The sequence below is a fragment of the Erithacus rubecula genome, assembly GCF_903797595.1.
Source record: "Erithacus rubecula genome assembly, contig: scaffold_238_arrow_ctg1, whole genome shotgun sequence".
Classification (NCBI taxonomy): domain Eukaryota; kingdom Metazoa; phylum Chordata; class Aves; order Passeriformes; family Muscicapidae; genus Erithacus; species Erithacus rubecula.
The window spans coordinates 63,704-88,038 of record NW_027636084.1 but is presented as its reverse complement, the minus strand read 5'-3'; the positions used below and the strand labels follow the sequence as shown (position 1 = coordinate 88,038).

Genomic DNA, 24,335 nt, shown 5'->3' with positions numbered 1-24,335 from the left:
GGAGGCGGCCGGAGCTCGGAGCTGGGGCTGCGTGAGCAGCTTCACCATGGGGAGAAGCCCCACAAGTGCTCAGAATGTGGGAAGGGCTTCAGGAGGAGATCAGAGATGATCAAACACCGGAGGAGCCACACGGGGGAGAGGCCCTACGAGTGTGGAGAATGTGGGAAGAGATTCAGATTGAGCTCAGACCTGACTGTGCACAAGAGGATCCACACTGGGGAGAGGCCTTATGAGTGTGATAAATGCAGGAAGAGGTTTCAAACTCGCTCAAGTCTCCTCAAGCACTATCGCATTCACACAGGGGACAGGCCCTTCTGCTGCCCCGACTGTGGGAAGAGCTTCAATCACAACTCCAACCTCATCGCCCACCGACTCATCCACACAGGGGAGAGACCCTACAAGTGTAATAAATGCAGGAAGAGGTTTCAGAGCAGGTCCAGCCTTCTGAGGCACTATCGCACTCACTGGGATGAGAGGCCCTTCTCCTGCCACAACTGCGGGAAGGGATTCAAGAGAAACTCCCACCTCATCACCCACCAGCGCATCCACACTGGGGAGAGACCCTACGAGTGTCCCGAGTGTGGGAAGAGCTTCTCACAGAGCTCCACCTTCACCAGACACCAATGGAGTCTCCACTGAGAGAATCCCTGTGAGTGCCCCGAGTGCAGGAAAAGCTTTGTGCTGGCTCCCTGTGACCTGGATTTTCTTTGCATTTCTCTTTGTTCTTCCCAGACACCCAGGACCGGGGTAAAAATGAAGACATTGAACTGAGACATGCCTGCAGACACAGGGGCATATTCCAGAGGATGTGGGGGACCCTGTGTTCCAGGCACTTCAGGTTTCCTTATGGGTTGCTCAGGGTTTTGGGCACCCCAGGCCCAGCGGCTCTGGCTGCACTGGGAGATGCTGACGGAGGTTCTGGGGCAGCTGATCAAGGACCCCCTGCCCTGACACCCTCCTCGTTTCCCCCTGACCCAGCTCCCGCTGTCCCCTGTCCAGGATCCTCCTCTCCCCACTGTCACTGCCCTTGTCCCCAGCCCATTCCTGTCTCACACCACTCCTGCCCCTGTCCCAGTTGAGATCGATTCCCTGTCCTGTATTCTCTGCCTGGTTACCATTCACATATTCCCAGTCCCATATTCTCTGTCCTGTTCCCCTTCTAGTATTCCTGATCCCAGTCCCATTCCCATATTTCCATTTCTATATTTCCAGTCCCCTTCCCATATTCCCATTCCCAATCCTGTTGCCCTATCCCTATGTCTGTTCCCTGTCCTATATTCTAAATCCCCATGCCATATTTTCTCCCCAGTTTCTATTTCCATATTTCCTGTTGTGTTCCCATATTTCAATTTCCTTTTCCTGTTTCCATTCCAGTTCTGATGTCCCTTTCCCAGTCCCCACTCTCTGTCCCTGTCCCCATTCCCGATTGTGGGAGAGTGGAACAGAGAAGCCTCTCTGACTCCCTCCAAGAGAGAATAGTATGCAAGAATTAAATTAAAAATGTGTTGAGAAATTAAAATACACGAAACCACACAGACATGAAATAGAGGTCTAAGTTTTAGTATAAGGAATTAGAAGTATTAAGTAGCATAAATATGAAGTAGAAGTTTAAATCTTAGTGTGAAGTTCATAGAAATATGTTTTAAATACTATGAAAAGTAAAAGCCGTGGAATGTCCTATAAAACAGTGGCTGCATTGAGACATTAAAAACTTAGTTCTAGACAAAATAAAATTATAGTAGGAATATTTTATATATTCTTCACATAGAACAGATAGGCCATATGCACAAGTTATATGTAGACTTTAGTGTTAGGGAATTCTTATAGGCTTAGGAGAAATTTGTCATTTTTATGGTTTTGGCTCATTGGGTAATTTGTCAAAAAAAAATCCCCGTATTGGAGTCAGAGCTCTTTTTCACTCCTCTCTCTTTACTCTGTCCTCTCCACCACAATCATCATCACCACTACCAGCACATGAGAGAAGAAGAAGAGGAAGATGAAGAAGAAAAGAACAGAAGAAGAAAGGCCAGGGAGCATCTGCCTCTGGAGACTCTGCACCAGCCGCAGCTTCGACCTCTTGCAGCAGAGAGCTGCTCCTGCTTCCATCGGGACTTTATGGCAGAGAGATTGAACAGGGACTGGAGAGCCTTGGGCTCTTTGCCTTTGGAGCCTGACGTGCCTTCACAAGAAACAACTTTACAGCAGCCAGCAGCTGCTCTGCTCTGGGAAGATCTAAAGCCACAACCAATCCCCACAGCCGGTGCCAGTCCCGGTTGTGGACACTGCTGGAGGCCTAGGCACATTTTAGCTAGGCCTTTCTCTCAAGTTCTAAGTATTTTGCTCAGGCCATGAAACTTTCTCAGCCTCTAGCCAGGATTTTTCCCATGCTAGAGATTTCTTCTTTATTGTAAACACAAGTGAAAGAATCATAAAAGAGATAAACACCTGCAAAGTCCATGAGAAAGTCAGGGAGGAGACGTGTCTCCTTCTCTGATCAATGATCTCTCTGCATTTTGTTTTCCACGAATTGTCTTAAGGCAATGGTTTCTTTTAATAATTTGCTCTTTCTTGCTCTTTCCTGCACCAAGTAAGAGAGTGTCTTTTTGCTGTTTTTTCACTGCTCCGTATCTTTCTCCACACCAACATATGAATATCCCACCGAGAGATTGTTACTCGAGTGGATCGGGATCGCCCTCAGCGATCTCTGACCGACCAACAGCACTGGGAAAACTCAGAGCTGACAGCCTGCAAAAACCGGGATGGACCCTGGAGGCCTGTCCTAACCGGGGTGGGGCCCGTGCTGGGGTTTGTAGCCAGAGCTGCACCGAGCAGACTGAAACCCAGAAAACCAGGGCTGCGAACCTGGGGCCAGGACCAGAGCCGGGATCGCGGCGGGAGTCGAGAGCCATCTGGGACATCGCGGAGACCCGCCTGACTACGGCAGGACGGGAAACCCGCAGAAATCATTGGCTTTTCTCCTCTCCCACCGAGTGAGCGCGATCGGAACTGCGATTTGAACTGCGGAGCGGCGGCGGAGCGGGAGTCCCTGCAGCGCGGAGTCGTGCGGAGCCGAGCGCCGACGAGCCTGGACAGCGAGAGCTGCGAGCAGCGTCTCGACTGTTTTCTCCCCCATCCGAGAAAGGTACTGTTCTCGTTCCCCCCCCTACGCCAGGACCAAGAAATGGCTTTTTCTTGAAAGGCTTGGGGAGAGTTGGGAGACCGATTGTTTAAAGCCCTTCGGGGAGGGGATGTCTCACTTTCCCCTCTGGTGCACGCCTGGGTGACCATTAGTCAGAGATTAATGGACACGGGCGAGGGGGGAGAGACAGGCTCTGGATCAGGCACAGCGCAAACGCAGCTATTCCGCCTGGTGTGCTGGAGCAATTGTTACTCGTAGCTGTGTCATGGCAAACAACGGCCCTGCGTGCAGCACTGCTGCCCTACGCGACCACCCCCGCGGAACCGCCGCAGATCGCGGGCGGCCCGGCCGCGGGGCCGAGCCCCTTGCCGCCTGCGGGCCCGCCCCAGGCCAGGGCAGCAGGCGTGTCCTGCCGCGCTGACGGCGCTGGGCGCTGCCGGCTCGGAGCGGCCCCGGCTGGAGCAGCCCCCGTGCAGCCAGCGCTGCCTGGGGGGGCGGCCCCCGCCCTTGTGGGGCCGCTCGCTGCCGAGAAGGAGGTGCCGTCAGCCGGCCCCTCCACCGTGCCGGTGCCGCCGCTCGATCCGCCTGCCGGGGCAGAGCCTCCCCCTGAAAAGGTGCGGGTGATGCTGGCCCGTCCGTCCCCGGTGCCGTCTGACCGTGACCCGCCTGCTGAGAGGAGCCGTCGGCACCAGCCACCCCAGAGAAGGAGCTGCTGCCGGCGCCTCCCTCCTCTCCGGTGCTGGAGACCGACCTGCCCGCCCGAGCAGGGTCTGGGCTGCCCTTCTCTGCCTCAGCAGAGGTGGGGCTGCCTTCTCTTCTTCCCTCAGTTTCTCCATTCGTTCACCCGGGAGCGGTGCTGAGCCCAGCGCTGGACCCCACGAACGGACCCCTCCCATCGGCATTTCCAGCTGCTTCGCAGCTCCCACCCTGTGCTGACAGCAGCGATGGCTTTGTCCTCACTTCAAAGGGGGAGCAGCGGGGGCTGGTTTCATTCCTGCAGTGGGCATGGGAGGAGGGAGCGCTGGGGCAGATGTTTCTGAGCTCTATTCCCTTGTTCTAAGGGAAGAGCTGAAAACTTGCAATGATGATATCCAAATGAGAGAGGCTCAGGCTTTTCCTGTGCCTGTGCCTGATGCTGTTCCTATTGTAGGACAGCGAAATTGGAAAAAGAGAAAGGAAAGATCTAACCAATCCAGTTATTGTGAATCACCTTTGCCTCATTTCAGGCTTCAGATGAGACATGCCTGGGTCTTTGCTACTGACCATCAAGGTGTCTGCCCTGACCTGCACCAGGGGCAGAGTGTGATCACAGCTCAGCTTTCACATGCTGACCAGCTCACCAAACACCAACCAGAGAAAACACTGACCAGGTGATCCCTCTTCAAGCAGAGAATGGACATTCATCTGTTCATGTTGGAACTGTTGATATAGTTTTCATTGTTGTATTAGAATAATTACTTAGTGGTGGATTTTTCACTGTTTGATAAGTTTGGTGAATGGTGATGGGTTTTGTTATTGTAATTAGAATTAAGTTTTAGAATTAAGTTTGTTAAAAGCACCAGTTGTGAAGAGTTCCCTAGGCACTCCAGGTATCCAGAAATCTCCTGAGGAGTGGTGTTTGTTCTCCTTTGACAAAGGGCCCTGTGGAGAATTACAAACACTTCTCTTTCTTTTCTTTTTTAAAAATTACAATGGAGAATTGTGGGCACTGCTGAAGGCCTAGGCACATTTTAGCTAGGCTTTTTCTCAAGTTTTAAGTATTTTTCTCAGGCCATGAAACTTTCTCAGCCTTTAGCCAGGATTTTTCCCAAGCTAGAGACATAACACAAGTAATCATAACAGAGATAAACACCTGCAAGGTCCATGAGAAAGTCAGGGAGGAGAGGTGTCTCCTTCTCTGACCAATTATCTGTTTTTATTTTGTTTTCCACTAACTGTCTTATTTAAGGCAATGGTTTCTTTCAATAAATTGTTCTTTCTTGCTCTTTTCTGCACCAAACAAGGGAGTGTCTTGTTGGTGTTTTTTCACTGCTCCATAACCATTCCACGGCAACAGAGCCAGACACAGCATCAGCAAATCACCACTGCTGTGTTTTGGCAGGACTTTGGTTCTGCACGTTCAAAGCAACAGCAGCTTGGAGGCATTTTTGTCACTGAAGCTCAGCACTGACTCAAGTGGCATTTTTAATGCACTCCCTAACTGCAAAACACCTTCAGACACACTTTAATGACAGACAGGCTGTGGGACCGGGGGGTTTCTGGGCGGTCGCGGGACAGACTCAGGAGCTTATTATTTGCTGTTCTTCAGGGTTGTATTTTATTATAGGGCGTGGGTATAAGAGAGAGCTTAGAGAAAAATTAGAGATTAGAGGTAATAAGAGTGGAGAGGAGAAGCGGTAAAGGAAGAGAAGAGAAACAGGAACAGGAGAGGAGAGAAGAGAGAAGTAGAAACAGAAGATAAGAGAAGTAGGGAGAAGAGAGAAGTAGAAGGATTTTCCATTTGCAGTACAATAAGTATTATTCCATAATGAATATTCTAAATTCCAATAACCAATCTATTAAAATATACTAATTTCCTAATATTTGCATGCAACCTATAGGAACAACTAAATTACCATGTTTTATGACTTTACCCTTATCTTGAGATCTTTCCTGACAGGCTTGGGACAGGATGTCTGTTGGTTCTTTGGCATGTGTTGTATTTGGTTTTATCTAAACAAAGGAAGAGGCCTCAAACCTTAAAATAACTATTTTCAGCATCCATGTCAAATACTGCTAACATCTCTATTTCATCTATTGTTTCAGAACTGCTTGCTAGGCATTCATAAGTCTTTGCTATTCCTTCACCACCATCTCCCCCATTTCATTGAACAACAAAAATATTAGAAACTGTCTTGGTCATTATTTTCCTTATACACTGGAGTATGCAGGGTAAAAACACTAATAACACAACTATTACTAATAGAATAAACAAGCCTATTTTACAAAGTTGCTTTAGCCAAGAGGCAAAGATCCAACCTTCGAACAACCTGTCTAGCCAGGTTGGATCACTTGTAGTAATTTGGTTAGCTAAATCCTTCAAATTTTGCAACTGTTGAGGAATGGAAACAGAATTATCTGATAAATTCATGCAACACAATCCTTGAAAATCTTCACAGCCATACCCATGAGCTTGTAAAAGGAAGTCAAGGGCTGCTCTGTTTTGTAGAGTGGCATGTTTCACTGCTTCTTCATCTGTCAACAAGTCACTAATTGCAATTGATGTGGCATTTACTTCTTTACTGAGCCAACATCCCAACTGATTTAACTGTCTCAGAGCAAATGTAGTGCTCACCTGAGGTAAAAAAATGCTTGTGATAATTGTCGTGTCAGAGTTCCATGGGCGAAGTCACTTTCAAAATGATGTGCTGTGGAGGATCTGATTTTTCTCCTTTTCTTTTTGACCACCTCTTTAACACTGGGGGCTGTTATGGTAAGTTGTCCAAGTGCACAGGGGCCACCTTCTATATATGAAGATATGCCCTGCCATGCTCTGTCTCCACAAATGAGCCAAATTCCCTTGGGAAATTGTATTGGAAGTTTGCTAAATCGACTTGCGTGTGACTCAAAATATGTGAGAAGTTTAGTTTGATTACACCAAAAAGTCACATTGCTATAAACTGGATGATATGGGGTAACATTTAAATGAGGACTGTCTCCTTCCATGAGATGAAAGAAATAACAACTGTTCATAGTTACTGAACCTAAGATTTCAAGCTCTTGGAGATCAGATTTGTCAACTTTAGAATTGTCAATATAAGTTTGATATTTTTGGCTGGGATCTGAAAGAGCATGAGGATCATGGTAAGGCCAGTACCTCTCAAGAGTAACATTATCAAAACCTTTTGGGAAAGGTACTCCAACTAAACAGGTTGAAAAGGGTTTTTCAGGACTTGTGTTAGATAGGCAAATGGTATCAGAGCCTGCAGACTTGGCTAAATTAACCCACATATTTTGTCTTTGGTTGACTTACAGGTAAAGCTTGACTACAAAAACTAAAACAAAAGAAAAATAACATGCATTCACACAATCCATACAACTCCATTCTTTTCCTGAGCTGTTTCTGGCAGGTGTAAAATAGTTCCTTGTTTTTCCATTATTAACGGGGGTGCTGTGACATCACCTCCCCCTCTGTCTTTTATAGCGAGTGTTCCAGGGTGTGATAATAAGGCTGAACTGGAGAATTCTGGTCCCGGGTTGGGTTGCGGTGCTGTAGGCGAGAGCGTGGCTGGAGCGCGGCGGGCCGGAGGCGGGGCTGCGGTGAAGGCGGCACGGCCGGATCCGGGACCGCGGCGGCGATGGGCAGCGGCGCGGGGAACGCGGGCTGCTCGGGAGGGTCGGGGACGGGGCACCGCGACGGCAGCGCCGGCACCGGACAGCAGCTGTGCAGCGACGGCTCGGGTGGAGGGGCGAGAGAAGGCAGGCGGGCCGGCGACGCGGCTGCAGCCGCGCTCTGGACGGGAGGGCGGGTCGGGAGCTCCCCGGGGAGCGCTGCTGGCCGGGGCTGAGCCGGGACGTACGGGCTGGGGAGCCGAGCCGAGGCATCGCCGGAAAAGGTTCCGGCGGTGGCATGAGCGGAGGGGGGGGCACGGGCAGCGGGGGGGGATTCAGGGTGAGCCCCCCCCGCCTCGCGGCTGGGTACGGGGCTCGCCGCTGCTGGCTGGGATAGCAAGGCCGGTTGGAAAACGCGCGGGATGGCGGCAGCGCCGCGCCTTGGGGGAGGGGCCGCGAGGCCTCCAGGAGCGAGGAAGGGGTGGGGTCGGTGTGATGTCAGCAGCGGGGGGCGGGGTGGAGGCGATTACGGCGGCAGGGGATGTGCAGGGGCGGGGCTAAGGGGCGGAGCCACGGCAGTGACGGACGCGGGGGCGGGGCTGAGCAGGACCGGTAACGGGCAGCGCGGGGGCACACGCGGGGAGATTGGGGGCGGACACCGCGGCTCGGTTCACGTGGATGGGATGGGGAGCCGGTGGAGCGGGGGAGCCGGGCGGCATGGTGGAAGCCCCGGGAGCGGCGGGGGGTGGCACGGGGTCTGGGGGAGCGGGACGGGCTGGGCAGGCAGGACCCGGGGTGCAGACGCGGCGGCAGAGGCTGGGGGAGGGGATGCTGCGGGGTTTGGGGGGGACTGGGCGCACATGGCTTGCGGCAGGGGTGGATTTGGCCGTGGAAGGCGCCACGGGCAGAGCCAGCCCGGCTGTGGCGGTAAAGAGCTCCACGAGAGTCCGACAAGCCGGGACTAGCTCTGCTGCAGCCATATCTCGGCGAGAAACTTGATTAAACAATTTTATCCCGACTGTCTCCCAGAAATCTTTGGTAAAGAGCAAAGACCTGTCTGCATTAGGAAAATTAAGTACGGTCCACTCTAAGAGATTATTTAGCTCATATTTAGGTAAGTTATGTTGACTAGTATGTAATAAATGTTTCAGTTGCTTATACAGGGCTCTTTCTGTTCTGTCCTCAGTCTCCACTGAGCCCAGGCCCCTCAGACTCTGCCTGATGCTGATGTGATGAGGCCTCCAAACCCAGTCTGGGGAGATTTTTGAGTCCTCTCCAAGGTCTTTGAAAATGGAAACATAGTGGTCAAAGTCTAAGAAAAATGGACTTTGATTTTCTCCCAAATCTTTCAGTGACAAAACAAGGGTCCATATCTTTAAACTGAATCAGGGTGTATTTACATTTGTTAGAAGGAGGAAATATTTTACAATGACAGTGGCACAAAACTGCAACTGCTTTTCCAGAGAAGTGTTGCTGCATAGGCGGGTGTGACACACATAGACACTCCACACTTCAGGTGGCCCAATCTGTTTATTACAATAGCATGCTGTCTTTTATACCCTCTACACAGTTTACAGTTTCTTCATTGCTACAATAAATCAACATAACAATCATTAGCAGAAAAATCTTCACTTCTGTTCTTCCTATGGCCTTTCTAAAAATACTGTCCCCAGCTGCAAGGTTTTCTTCCCTGGTTATCTTCTTTTTCCTTCTTTTCTTCTTCCATACCAATAGCCTTGGTCAGAGAATACAAACCTCATTCATTAACCCTCTCTAATCCACAGACCAGCTGTGGGTCCTACCATAGAGAAGTGGATGCCCCATGCCAGAAATGCTCCAGGAGCAGGAGCTTTGTGCAAGCTGACATGGTGAAACCCCTGCCCTCCCCAAGGATGGAATTCCTGTTGTGTGGGCTATCTGATGTGCTGGGTGACCTCACAACACTTCTGACCAGAATGTCTGCTGAGGGCCAGCCAGGCTGCTGCAGTGACAGTGACCTCACAGCCATCACCATTGCAGCCATGTCCCTGGCCCTGGCTCTCCCCATCCTCTGTGCCTGTCCTGTCTCTGCAGGGATGAACAGTTTTGTCATTAATATCTTGTCCCCAAGGTGCTGGGGCCAATTGCTTCCCAGGCAGGTTCCTGGAGCACAAGTGGCTTTGCAGAGCCCAGCCAGAAATGACCCGAGGCAGCAGCTCTGCACTGGTGGCCACCAGGCCAGCTTGCCAAGAGAGGCTTCTGGCCATGCCCTGGAAGCAGCTGCTGCTGCCAAGGTGCCTTTGCTGTCTCAGGCTTTCCCTGGCACAGCTCCCACCACGGCACTCTGCACTTGTCCCCGAGCCCTTCCCTGTGTTGGGGCTGCCTGGGACTTTTCCTGCAGCAGGACCTGGCCTGGCCGTGGCCCAGGAAAGGCAGTTCCTGCTGGAGCAGGAGGCTCTGCCTGTAATGGGCTCCAACAGCTCCAACAAGGCTCTGTTGGCAAAGCCCCCAGCGGGAAATGAAGGAGGGGGTCACGCTGCTTTTGGGGTGAATAATGCTGAAACCAGCCCGACTCCTCCATCTTAAAGTTCAACATCCTGAGAGGGAGCTGAAGCTGTGGCAGAGCTGGGAAAATCCCCAGAGAAAGGAACAACCAAGTGCCACCACTGAGAACTTCAGCAGAGCTGCTGAGCTGACACAGCCTGGGCACATCTGAGTGACAGGGCAGCACCCCAGGCTGGAAAAGCCCTATCCCAGATTGTAACAGCAGCGTGTCCTGACATTCCCCTCCTTGGGGAGTGTGGGCCTTCCTCCCTGGAGTGGGGAAACCCCTCAAGGACACTGCTCCAGGCTGAGCCAAAGTTTTTGGTTTGGGTGAATGATATCAATCTCTACTTAATAACTGCTTTTGCTTTAATACAACTGCTTCAAAATTGTTACTGTCTCACTCTGAGTGCCCCTGAGAGGAGCAGAGACACACAGTTCCACAAGCTCAGGGTTCTCCTTTGATGAGGAATCTGGGATGCAAATGGCCTTCTCAGAAGGATAAAAGCATAAGGAATGGAGTAGAAATTATTAGAAAAAACTACCCTTCTTGTAGACAATGTTCACCAAGTCCACAAAGTTCACCTGCATTTCCCCTTTTTAGATTCTTTTTGTCATCTACTCTGAGCGGTCCAGCTTGGTCTAGTGCTTATCATGAACAGATTGTGCTCTTGATTTATACCAGTGCAAGAGATGTAGAATGATCTAAACTGAGCACAGAAACAAACTACGGCTGTCAGCCCATTTTCACGGTCTAGGTTACTCTGCAGGTGTCCATGGAGACGCGGGAATGATTATCACACAACTCTCCACTTCCAGCTGGAAGCTCTGGAGATTTTTTCTCTGAGTTCAGTCAGGGTTGCATTCCCTAACAATTCCTGGTACCACCTCCTGTTTTCCAAGCTTGGAATCATCACAATGAAAACCTTACCAATGGCACAACTGCCCAGTCCACAAGGAAAAGAAAGGATAAGTTGTCAAGTTCTCCAAACATTTGCCCTGTTTTGCTGCAGGACTCGTGCTGCAGACACAGTGTGGAAAACCAAGAGAAGCTGCATTGGTGGCACAGCCTGTGACAGAAGCTGGACCTCCTTCTCAATGAAAGGCTCTTGAAAAGAGCAGACAGGACTGTGGAGAAGATTCTTGGAAAACAAACAGCTTTCCAGAAGTGAAATGAAAATGGAAAGAAACAATCCAAGATGTTTTCATGTGTTTATTTCTATGCTCCCCTTTTCTAGTGTTTTAGTGTTGCACTGCTTCTCCATGCCATTAAGTCCAAATGGATCTCACCTCTAAGATCAATGACTTGTGAGTCTTAGACACTCTAAAATACCATAAGCTATAAACAGTTTGCCTTGCCCTGGTTTTGTTGGAAAGCAATGCTGGAGACATAAGTGCAGGTCTTGGCTAGGGCAGGAATCCTCCAGCCAGGGAATGAGCCCTGAGAGTGTCTGAGCCTCAGCAGGACCAATGCACAGCAGGGACCCAGGGGATTCCCGTGTCACCGTGCGGGAGTCAGGACTTGGGGCTTGGCTCAACAGGGCAAAGTTCTCGTTCCGGGACAGACTCAGGGGCTGCCCCCGGGGCGCGCGGGGCTCGGCCATGGGGCGAGTGGGGCGAGCGTGGAACGGACACGCGGACGAGCGAACACACGGAGAAACGAACACACGGACAAACGGCCACGGCGCTTCAGTTGCTTTAGCAGCAGCAGCAGCAGCAGCAGCAGCAGCAGCAGCGGCAGTAGAAGCAGCGAGTCTACAGATCCTCTGGATCTCTTGTTCCTCCTCTCCCTGTCCCACATTCCCGCACCCTCTTCCCCGGTGTTCCGTTCCCGGATCCTCTCCCTCTTTTCCCTTCTCCCCTCTTCCCCTTCCGGGCCATGTTCCGAGCCCGCCCCCGGCCCCGGGCGGGGCTGCCCCTGCCCCGTCGCCATCCCCGCCCCCGGCCCCGCTCGTCTCGCCGCGGTCTCGTCTCCGCCCGGCTCTCGCTGTCCTGGCTGTGGCGCTGTTGGCTGGGCAACAGTGCCTGGGGCTGGGGAGGCATCACTTTTCTTTGGCTCCGCTTGTCCCGGCCCCAGCCCTGGCTCCGGCTCCAGCTCCAGCTCCAGTTCCAGCTCCAGCTCCAGCCCCAGCTCCAGCTCCAGCCCCAGTCCCAGTCCCAGCCCCAGCCCCGGCTCCAGCCCGAGCCCCAGTCCCAGTCCCAGTCCCAGTCCCAGCTCCAGCCCCAGCCCCAGTCCCAGTCCCAGTCCCAGTCCCAGTCCCAGTCCCAGTCCCAGTCCCAGCTCCAGCCCGAGCCCCAGTCCCAGTCCCAGTCCCAGCTCCAGCTCCAGCTCCAGCCCCAGTCCCAGTCCCAGTCCCAGTCCCAGTCCCAGTCCCAGCCCCAGTCCCAGCCCCGGCCCCGGCCCCGTCTCCGGCTCCTCCCGGGACCCGCGGAGGGCACACGCGGGGTGGCCACTCCCGCCACCCCCGCCGAGGCTCCCCCGGCCCGAGCTCCGCCGGGGCCCGGGGCGGGTGGGGATGCCCAGCCCAGGACGCTCAGGGGGCGCTCGGGGGCCGTGTCTGGCCCCGGGCCGAGCGCTGACAGCCGCGTGTTGCCCGCAGGGAAGGCGCAGGAGGCGTTGCAGGAGCGGTACCGGATGGGTTCGCTGCTGGGGAGCGGCGGCTTTGGCAGCGTCTTCTCGGGCACCCGGCTCGCGGATGGCACCCCGGTGAGTGGCAGGGGCGGAGGAGGAGGGAGGAGGAGGAGGAGGAAGAAGAAGACGAGGAAGGGGAGGCTGGAGCGCGGCGTGCTGGGCGGCGAGCTCAGCCCGCTGCTGCCCCTTGGCTCGCAGGTCGCCATCAAGCGCGTGCCCAGGAATCGCATCCAGCACTGGGGCGAGCTGGTGAGTGAGTGGGGCCAGCGGCAGAAGCCGGGGCGTGCCGGGCGGCGAGGAGCCGGGGCCCGGCAGGGTGGGAGCCGCCGGGAGCCCTGCAGGGAGAGCGGGCGTGGGGTGAGCGGGGGGTGCAGAGCATCCCGGGCTGGCTGAGGAGCCCCAGAGCCCTGGCAGGGCCTCAGCCCCACTGACGGCATCGTGCTCCTCGCACAGCCCGACGGCGCCCGTGCGCCCCTGGAGATCGTGCTGCTCGACAAGGTGTCCACTGGGTTCCCTGGAGTCATTCAGCTGCTGGAGTGGTTTGAGCTGCCCAGCTGCTTCTTGCTGGTGATGGAGCGTCCAGAGCGATGTCAGGACCTCCGTGATTTCATCACGGCTCGGAGATTCCTGCCGGAGGAGGAGGCGCGAGGGCTGTTTCGCCAGGTGCTGGAGGCCGTGCGTCACTGCAGCAGCTGCGGGGTCCTGCACAGGGACATCAAACCGGCCAACATCATCATCGACCTGGACAGCGGGCAGCTCAAACTAATTGACTTCGGCTGTGGCACCTTCCTCCAGGACACAGTCTACACCCAGTTTGCAGGTGAGCTGAACCTGGGAGATGCTCCTGGGCATCTCATTGCCCAGCCTGGCTGTGGCACCAGGGATTTCCCCCTTTGCTGCAGGCCATGGCATTGCTTCTGCAGCCAAGTTGCTCTTGGGTGGGGGTCAGAGGGGGGCCAGCTGCCAGCTCTGCCAACCTCATTCACCAGCCACTCAGCCGTGGCTGGAGCTGGGGCAGCCAGCCTGACACAAACCCCATGGGGGTGGCAGAGAGGGGGGTCAGACCTGGGCACTGCTCAGTTTGGTGTGCAGGCGAGGAAGGGCTTGGACTGCTTTGCTGCCCTTGTTTGCCTTAGCTTATTAGTGTTTTCTGGGGGCAATGCAAGCAGGGAGGAGAGTGGGTTTTTCCCACCACTGGGTGGGTTTTTCTTCTGTGTGTCCTAGCTGGGCCTTCCCAGGGCTTCTACTGCCCTCTCCCAATACCAGTGGCTTCTTTTCCAACCCCAGATTTGTACACAAGAGCCAGGTGCTCTCAAGGAGGCAGCAGGTCACCCCCTGTGCCACTGCTGCAGCCCCCCCATGCCCAGGGATGCTGGGGCCAGGCTCTGGGAGCAGCAGCATTCCCCTGATGAGCTCCATCTGTATTCCATAGGAACACCATCCTACAGCCCCCCTGAATGGATCCAGCTCAAATGCTACCACGGCGAGGCAGCAACGATCTGGTCCCTGGGCATCGTGCTGTACCAGATGGTCTGCGGGAAGCACCCGTTCAGGAGGGGCCGGGGCATCATCCAGGGCCAGCTCAAGTTCCCACAAGGGCTCTCTCAAGGTGGATCTTCATCTCTGGGCACGGGGAATACCAGTGCTGGGAGACAGCAGTGGGCTCATGAGCATCCTGCTCTGGCAGCTGCTGAGGAGGTGGCTCATGTCCTGCTCTTCTGCTCTCCTCCAAAACAGGGAGTTGTCTGGAAAGTTTAGGCCCAGTTCTGAGCACATCCAGCAGAGCCTGGGCATGGGATCAGTGGGGCAAAGCAAACAGGGTCCTTCTCCAGCTGACTGGTGCTTGCTGGTTTCTCTCCCCAGAGTGCCGAGATGTTATCAGCTGGTGTTTATCCATGCGCTCCTTGGACAGGCCATCTGTGGAAGATCTGTTCCATGACCCTTGGCTGCAGGATGTTCATCTGCCCTAGAAGATGGGAGAGATTCACAGGCACCATTTAATCCAGGAGCCTTTGATTAAGCAGCTACACACATCTCTTGGTCACAAGAAGCAAAGAAACCCAGATTTTTTGTACCATGGAGCAGGGGTCATCAGATGGGAGCATCTGTTCTGGAGCTGAGCTGGTCTTGCAAGTGCTGGCAGCCACCATTCGACCTGGTTTTACCTGTCCTGGTTCAGTGATGGCTGAGTCCCTGGGCAGAGCACAGACAGCCTGGTCTGGCCCCCAGGGAAGGAGAAGCAGCCCCTGGAGAAGCTGTACCAGGTGGGGCTGCTGCAAGGACAACCTCAAGGATGACAACCTCTGCCTGGCCCTGGCCACTGGCAGCTGGAGATGATCGACTTCGATTCTGGCATCTTCTTCAAAGGCATTCCAGGCCCAATTTGCAGGTGAGTCCCCAGGCAGGGGGATGCTCCCAGATCTGGGCATGGCACGGCCTGGCCGGGAACCAAATGTTCCCCGCTTTGCTGGGGTGGATGCAAGGAACTCTTGAGTGGCTGCCAAGCTGCTTCTTGGCTCTGGGCAGCTGCTGAGGGGCTGGATGTGCCATGGCTGGCTGCAGGCTGGGCACACGTGCTGCCCTCCTGCTCTGCTCCCAGGGGCAGCAGTGACTGGGAGGTTTGTGCCCAGCTCTGGGCACAGCCAGCACGGCCTGGGCACTTCAGGGGTCAGGACAAGGGGGACAGGAGCCTTCGGCTGACGGGTGGGTTCTGGTTTCTCTCCTTGCAGCCGGGCTCTGCGGATGCTGAGGCAGCTCTGGGCTGTGCCAGGGCTCTGCTGGGCTCAGCCCTGGACACAGGGCTCTGCCCTCACAGGGCTCTGACAGCTTTGCACCAGACGAGCCCGTTCCGAGCGCACTGCCTGCGCTTTCTGCTTTGCAGGTGAGTGAGACGCTCCTGCAGGCCAAGGGTTTGCTGTTAGGGACACACACCCAATGGGCAAGAACCCACACTCTCCACGGTGCCAGCTGAACCTCTGGATTTCCACAGAATGTCCCACTCTTCATTCTTTTTTGGCTGGAATTGTGCAGTTGCACTTTTCTTCTTCCTCTAGAAGTGCCACGAGTGGGCAAAACCTGGTGAGGGGCCGTGTTCCTAAGGCAGCCTGGAGCTGATGGAAGGAGAATTTCTGTTCTGCACTCCCAAACCAAGCAAAAAGCTGTAAGTGGGACTTTCCATCTTTAAGAAGCCCCTGACAGTTTCAAAGGGAATGTGCAGCTCTTTCACAGGGTGAGAAGGAAGAGCATCTCCTAAAGGATTTGGGCAGTGACAGAGTTTAGATTGCCAGTCTTGCCAGGAGCTGGCAGGGCACAAAACAATTTCTTCTTGCTTCACTCCAATTCCACCACAATTTAAAATAACTATATTGGAAATAAACCTCAAAATATTTTTAAAAAAGGTTACTGAGGCCAGTAAAATGGATCAATGTCATCAACTCATTTACAAAGTAAATAACTGAGTTTTCTGCTGCCAAAGATCAGTTATTAAACTGAATTAAAAGTTACGGAAGATTTTTCACTGCAAGCTTGGGGGTTTTTTTTATCTTTCACATTTTATAGAGGTTTCTTCTTTTCTTTTTCTTTTTTTTTTGTTTAAAACAGAAAACATGCCATAAAATAGGAGTGTCTTCTGTTCCTGGTTCCCGTGTGGAGCAGCTCCTTCCCGCTGGCTGAGCTGTTCAGGCAGAGCAGTCTCTGGAAGAGACTCGCAGGCTCCCTGTTTGCTGTGCTGCCCCACTTGTGCCCAGCCAGCTTTTTTTTTTTTTTTAATTCTTTGCACTTTTGCGTTATATAAATTACTCTGTTCCTTAAGTTGGTGTCCGTGTCTTCGGTGCTGACCTTGCCCATTGGCAAAGCAGATATTGTGGGCCCCATAGAACCAAAGATGCCTTGTGACACTGTGGGGCCTGGTGTGACGAGGAGACCATTGTGGGACTGTGGGGCTCCATGGAACCATGGGCACCATTCTGACACTGCAGAGACTTACATTACCAAGGGTTCCTTCTTTTCCTCTCCCTATCCTTGCCCCAGCCCAACAGTGCAGGTGACATAGTCATGGTTACCTTCTGTAGCAACAACTGGAGGCACGGCTGGTCAGGGACAGCCACTCTGTGTCTGGAATTCTCAGCAGATGCTCAGCTTGGGCATTTCCTGCAGCCCCCGGGCCAGTCCCGCTGCCCAGCACAGCATCAGAGTTGGCCCCAAGGTTCCTCAGGCAGCTGCTGCTGCCCCAGGGACAGGGCAGCCTCTTTCCAGGGCTTCTCTGCATCCCAGGGGCTCCTGCTCTGCTGCTGGCACATGCCAGCTACCCACAGAGCCTGTGCCAGGGAACACGTCTGTGCTGGCCTGAGCAGCCACTGCTGCAGCCCCTGCCCTGCTCCCAGAGCCCGAGCTGGGGCTGCTGCTCTGCAGAGCACGGGGGCTGTGCTGCCCGGGGCCCTGGGCTGCCTCTGCTGGGCTCTGCTGCTCAGCCTGGGACACAGAGGCAGCTGATGGTGCTCCCTGCACTGACCCCCTCCCACACAGGCTCTGCTGGGGCTGTGGAGGGGCTCAGAGGAGCCTGCCTTGTTCCAGGGCTGCCAGATGCCCTTGGGGTTGCCCTGGATTCTCCTAGGGAAGGTCCCTGAAGCTCAAAGCAGTCAGTGCCCAGACTCCTCTCCCTGTGCCTGCTGTGTCCCTGGGGCTGCAGAGCTCTCCTAAGTCACAGCAGACATTCAGTCCTTGGTCTCTGGGTGACCCCACACTGGACAGGATTTTGCTGCAGGGCTCCATGTGCTGCTGACCTGATGGGATGGGCTGTCCCTGCAGATCCTCTGTGCTCTCCTGGCAGGCTCTGATTTCCTACAGGAAAGCGCTCACCTGCCACCAGCGCCATCACAGTTTCAGAGTCCCAGGCAGGTGACTTGGAGGGCATTTGTCACTTCCATGGCCACTGACCACTAACACAAAACACAAACATCTGACCCTGCCCTCAGTCCCTGAAGTACCACAGTGGAACCCTGATCTCATGGCACTGACTCCAGGGACAAACAAGCAATGCAGTGAGACTCTGCAAAACCCATTCCTTGGGCTTCTCCTGGAGACTAGCTTAGTAAAAAGACTTCAGCCTTTGGGCACTGCACTGAGCAAATCCCCTTTGCTGGTGGAACTGCTGTGCTGCAGCCTGGCTGTGTCCCAGTCATGCCCATGGCCTGTCCCTGCCTGTGGTCACACCACAGATACACTGCAATACAGGGACTGAGCTGCCAGAGCACTCAGGTCTTGGACAAGGACAATAAAATTGTCCTTGTCATCTCCTCAGGGGTGGAGATGGAGAAAGTATAGCCCTCAAAAGACCCAAGTGCTGCTGCTCTCTGGCAGTGCTGCTGTGCTGGGACTCTTTTTCTCTTGACCTCTGCATACAGACACTGCCCCTGCAGCTGAAGGAGAGGTAAGAGAGGGAAGATTTTTGACAAATACATCTCTGCAAGAACATTCACTTTATTTAAGTACGCACAGAGCATGATTCCTAATTTACACAATCTGTGAGTAAAGAGGTAGACCATGAACTCAGTATGTGAAGATGACTCCATTTTCAGTGTGAAAATGATTACAAGGAAAAACTAGAAAACCCTGTTGTCCCTCTCCCCCCGCCCCACCCCCACCTTCATAGCACTATTAAAGGCTTTAGAAGGCACGCTTGGCATGTAATGTGTTACATTAAATGCTCTGAAGAGGAAAATACCTTTTTTAAGGTACTTTGGAATTTCCTTTCCACACTGGGTGTCTGAGAGGTTTTTGTGTAATCCTGGCTTCCAATTCTCTCCTCCAAGGAGTCCATGAGGAGCCTGTGCTGGGGATGAACCTCAGTGGTTCCCATTAATGCTTTGAGACACTTTGGGTTTTCCTCTGATTTTGACTCCTGGAAAGGTTTGTGCAATCTCCTCTCTGGCCCTGAGGTTCCAGGGCTCAGCACCAAATGCACCACAGGGCTCACTGGGATCAAGCAAGTCCTGACCAACATAGGTCTGCCTTGATTTCCCTCTGCTCTGGTGCAGTTCATTAGGAAGTTCTTTTTTGTTAGTTATGGAGAAATATTTCAAAGGGCTTCTAATAAATCCACATTGCTATTTTAATGGATATCTTTCTCTCTTTAGAGCAGAGGTGATTGCAGTGACTGATACTGATCCACGGTCTCTCCTAAGGAGGTCTGGTCAGGTCAGAGAAGCTGTGCCTTGAGTTCTTGGAGAACTGGCTGCACACAATCAAAGAGGGGTCTTTCTTCTTTTATTTTAGCAATCTAAACTCCAGTTTCCCCAGTGAAAACAGACACCTTCCTCAAGTGTGTACAAAGTCCAAGGTGTCACCAAGGAGGTTCCCCTTCCCCAAGGCATAACTGTGAAAAATGAGGTTCACTTTCCTGGTAAATTTTAAAAGGCTTAATTTAAAACAAACAAACAAAAAAACCCCCAAAACAGTAGGAGACAAAGACAATAAAGCAAAGGGTTAATAAGGCTGGGTTCTGGGCATTCAGCCAAGAGTACACACTAATTCAGAAAACACTTCTTTCAATGCATCAGCATGTTGCATATTCATAGACTCTCATGCATTATTCAAAAACATTCCTTTTGAGCTCCCCCAGCCTGCCCATTCCTTCCATCCTGTAAATCAACATTCTTTATTTCTCTTTGTGGTTTTGTCTTGTTGTGGATGATCAATACGTTTCTTCCCTGGGGGTCTTTGTGTCACTGCTATCTTCATCAGGGTAGGATAATACAAGAAAGTTAAGGATTTCCTGATTATCTTTTATCATACTTTGAGGTTAGTTACATAACAAAAGCTTTTTATATCACTATGCTATAGTTCAAGAAAAAATATATTTATCACACTGCTATTTCTAAGTTTTGTAAATAGCAGAACTAAAAGGAACTATATTCATACAGCAAAGTTTTCCAACATTATACGTAAAGAATTAATTTTAATATTTATAAAAGCCAATAATATATGTACTTATAACAATATCCCCCTCTTTCTTTTTATAAATCATTTGGATTGAGCAATAATCCTCGTTTTCTAGCCTCCATTATTCACTACTTTTTTCTTAAATATTTTTTCCTTCTTTTAAGAGGTCTTCTATATTATTTTGTTTCTTTAGTACCATGATCTTTTGTGCCTTTCCAGATATAGTTAATTTGGATTTATAGGCCTTGTTACCACTTGCATGCCTTGGACTACACTGGTGTTTAGTCAAAACAGGTAATCAAACAAGGAAGAAATATCAGACCAGCTGTAGCAGATCAAAGGAAGAAGCCTAGCTTATTCCACCACTCTATTCCCAATATGTTATCCCACCAGCTAGTTTTTAGCATTGATTCACATTTTTGTACCAGTACGTGAGTTATTTTTCTGACATCATATGTAGGATGGGATCCCCATTGTCATCTATTTTTAAAGAACAATCTGATGTATTAAATTTCCTGCAGACCCCTCCTTCTTCAGCTAACAAATAGTCTAAAGCCAGCCTATTCTATTGGGGTTCAATATCCCCAACTCCCATCTTGTGCCCAGGCAGCTGGGTCGTATTTTTCCAATATAGGTTCAGAGGGCCATTCTGCATCTCCCCATTTTTAAAATCCTCCAATCAAATCCCTTTTCTTTCATTTTAGAGCCTCATAAACTGGTATTCCCAATTGATCTCCATTTGGTCCTGGCAAAAGAAAAACTTCTAGCTGCATAATTCCCAGAGTACCGTATCATAATTCCCTTTCCACTGGGAGAGGAGGTCAGGATATGCTCTTTTTCCACATAACCAAAATAAGCTATCTGGTGCTTTCCAATAACCTGGCCCAGAGCCAGAGGTGATCCCTTGCCAAGGCTGTGCCGTGGCACCTGCCCTGTGCCACGCTGGCTGCTCAGGCACCGCGGGACCAGCAGCAAACCCCAGTGCCAGGAGCAAAGGCCGGGTCAGCCAGACAGAAAGGGTCAGGGCTGGGCACTGTTTCCATGGCAGGCACTGCAACACCACACCTGGGTCTCCTGTCCCGGCAATGGCCATGGAAACCCCTGGCAGGGCTTGATGGCACCGACACTGGCACTGAGACACTGCTGGGCCGAGGGCCATGGCAGCCACCCCTGGGCTACACCGGAACCAGGATTGCCATGGCAAACAGCAAAAAGCCCCGTTGCTACTGTCCAGTGCCACCACAACCTGCAGGAGACACTTTGCTGAGGTCGGATCCGTGGCTATCAACCTTTTTCCTGCCGTGGTGGGGGACTGTCACGGTCACTCGCACTCAGGGCCCGTGGCCGGGCAGGGCTCCCATGGACACAGGCACTGAGCCTGTGCCAGAGTCGGCTGCCATGGCAACCATCCCAAAGGCCATGGCCAGGGCTGGGGGCATGGAAAGGAACCCGTGGAGCCGAGGCCATGGTGGATGGCTAAGAACAATGGTTTGGGCTGGGGCAGAGGGAATTTCCTTCTGGGGCTGTGTTTGGGCTGCTTCTGAGCACAGGGCTGAGCACACAGAGATGGTTTTGCTCTTGCTGAGCTCGCACAGAGCCAAGGCCTTTCCTGCCCCTCATGCAGCCATGCTGGGGAAGGGCTGGTGGTGCAGCAGAGGCTGGGAGGGGACACAGCCAGGACAGGTGACCCCAACTGACCCTGGGGATATTCCAGACCAAAGGACATCATGATCAGTATATAAAGTGGGGGGAACAATGAGGAAGGGAGAATTTTAGAGTGATATTTTTTGTTTTCCTAGGATGAGGCCCTGTTTTGCTAGTAGACAAGTTCAGCACCGAAGACACAGACACCGACTTAAGGAACAGAGTAATTTATATAATGCAAAAGTGCAAAGAATTACAAAAGGAGAAGCTCAGCAATGCACCCAATCCTCACTACCAAAGATTGCCTGCAGTGATTAAGAGACAGCACCAGTTACCCTCAGGCTTTGCCATCCCCCAGGTGCACACATCAGCTGGGGAAGCTGTCACAGCCAAGGGCTGCAGAGCCACCCCAGACACTGGGAGTCCCTGTAGGTGCACCCACCTTTGCAGGCCACGAGGCTCCAACCTCGCTGTGAGAGGGCCCAGCTTCTACACTGATAAACAAACAAGCTGACAGTACTTCTAGTGAGGGAACACCTGTGTAACATATGATATAATGTAATTTGTGTAAAGTTGTAAAATAATGTAGAATAAGCAGTGCCTGTATGAATAAAATAATAAAAACTCAGAAACCAAAAAGAGGACCATGGACGAAAAGGACACAAATTGCTTCATCACAGCATTGTAACATCCAACAAAAGCAGGACAACCCAGATTAACAAGTAAATAGCCGTGGCCACAGCAGAGATGGCTCTTTCAGGAACTGTCCAGGGAACACCCAGATAATGAGAGCCCATCAAGCACCCATGATTAAAATAACCAGAGCCATCAGGAAAAAAACATCTGAATGTCAGCTTCCCATAAACCAAGACCTGCAAGATAGATCTCAATACCATCTTCCCATAAACCAGAACCAGCCTTCATCAGAATTCATCGTCTCCCAGAATATGGTTTTGTCCAGCTCAGTGCAGTGAAAGAAAACCACGTGAATATCCTGAACGAGGAAAGGAGACAAAGACCTCTGCTCCAGGCTAGGAAAGACTGTATAAAAACTGGACTGACCAAGGTGGATTTGTGAACATTGGGGGATCAGAGGGTGTTCACCCAGCGCCGATCCCGGGCTCGGCATTGTCCCTCACGATTGTGGCTGTCAGGGAGCGTATCCCAGTCACAAAATAAATTATCGTTTATTTTTGATTATACTCAGTTTGGCTGAATCTCTTTATTATCTATAACACCTGGCTTCATTCTCAATTTGGTTTCTCCCAAAGCCTGGCCAGGCCTCACAGAGGAAACAAGGGAGGTGACTTTGGCCATACACGCCTGAACAAAGCCAGATGTGGCCTCGTCTGGTTTCTAAACACAGGAAGATAAATCCATGTTTCACCAATGCACATATACAGAGATCATATTGCTAACAAAGCTTCAGTAATGAGCTGATACAAATATAACATTTGGTTGGAAGGTTCATCTAGAGGTCAGCTTTGGCTCAGGGCTACCTCTCTCAGGACCTCGTGCTCAGGCCTCAGTACTTCACTCAGTGCTTTGACCTAGAGATGAACTACAAACTTCATAGCAATTATTTCCATAATAGAACCTTACATTTAGGTATTAGGCATAAAGGCATATGTTCTTGTTCTTGTTCTTCAGTTAAGTGCTGTTCAAGTTCATTACTCAGAGCTGTTAGTATTCCTTTAAATTCACATTCCTTTTAAAACATGCCAGATTGGTTGCTATTCTGTATGCTCTTCATCAATTCCCCCCTTTTTCTTGAGACTGTGTCTCAATACTCCGTTTCCCAGCACAAAGTGTCACAACAACTCTAACATGGAACCATAACACACCAAGTGCTCACACTGCAATGATTACAGTGACTGCAACAAACTCATTTCACAGCAGCCTCCAATTTGGAAGCCAATCCCAACGTGAAGAATTTTCTTCTTTCTGCCACTCCTCTGCTGCTCTTTCTATCGAGGTGATGCCTGACTGGACTTCAAACACAGCACTGATAGACATTCCTGCAACATTCCTCCCCTAGAACAGCACAGGCTCCTCCCTGGCCAGCAAGCAGAGAATCCAAGGTCATGTGGCAAAGTGAATTCACCCCAAATTTGGGTGGTTTGTTAAATCCCAAAGGAATTGGTGGCTCCAGTGGCTTTGGGGGGACACAGGGTGTGGGGACACCTGGAAATTTCCCTTTTGAATCCTGTTTGGGGTATAAAGGAGGAGCCACCCCCTTCCTCACCTTTTGCGGTGTTCAGAGCCCCCCACCCTTGAGAAATTCAGACACAACTCACATCCAATTTAACCATTTGATTCTGTTTTCCACTTACATATTCCCCTTAAACGCAGCATTGTTCAGGAAAAAGAGGGAAAAAATTGTATTGAGGAGAAGCTTTGGATTCACAAAATTTGGGAAAATAAAAATGAAAAATCCAGAGTGAGCTTGGAGGAGTTTATGGGGACATTTGGATTTTGGGGGGCAGGAGGGCTCAAGCACCAGGATCAACCAGTATCTGGTGTTAATGTGGATGAAATTCAATAAAAATTGTATTAGAATGCAAAGATAGCACAGTAATGTTGAAATGTGAGTAAAAGCAGAATAAATTCTGGTAGTTCTTGGGGAAGCACCCCAAAAACTGCTGGAGATCCACCTGGAGTCAGTCTGGAGTCACACCCCGCAGGGGAGAGGGAGCAGGGGATCCCTGGGGTGAAAAATTGGGGAAAATGAGGATTGTGACCCTCAGTGCGTGTCACCCCTGGGGCCGGTGTCACCTCTGTGTCACCCCTCAGCCCTGTGGGTTTTCTGGGGGTGTCTGTGGGTGGGGGCTGTTCCATTCTGGGGTCTCTGGGGGTTTTCTGGGGTGTGGGTGGGGGGTCTGTGCCAGAGTGGGGGATGGGCTGCTGCCAGTGCCCGGGGGGGCTCTGCTGGGGTGGGGGTTGGGCACCCGGGGTGAATGATGTATATAATGTGAATAATTCCAATAATGCCTTCCTTTCCTGGGCTCAATCCCAGAGTCCCACTGAGCATTCCTGGTTGGACTCTCCTGGAATTCCAGCAAATCCCCCTCTGTGGTGGCACATTTTGGAGATCTGGGATGCTGGATAAAAATTATTCACCAGATACAACACACTCACCATGCAGTC

At 51.8% G+C, this 24,335-nt stretch overlaps 1 protein-coding gene across 1 annotated transcript; it reads left to right on the top strand.

Moving 5' to 3' along the window:
• Positions 1-7,476: 7,476 nt before the first annotated feature.
• LOC306815809 (serine/threonine-protein kinase pim-1-like) lies at positions 7,477-14,611 on the top strand (the record flags this gene model as incomplete). The annotated part of the gene is made up of 5 exons (XM_079332347.1): positions 7,477-7,647; positions 12,357-12,854; positions 13,059-13,425; positions 14,038-14,214; positions 14,469-14,611. The coding sequence occupies 5 exons, from the start codon at positions 7,477-7,479 to the stop codon at positions 14,573-14,575; spliced, it is 1,320 nt and encodes a 439-aa protein (XP_079188473.1). The 3' UTR covers positions 14,576-14,611.
• Between the last annotated feature and the right edge of the window lie 9,724 nt (positions 14,612-24,335).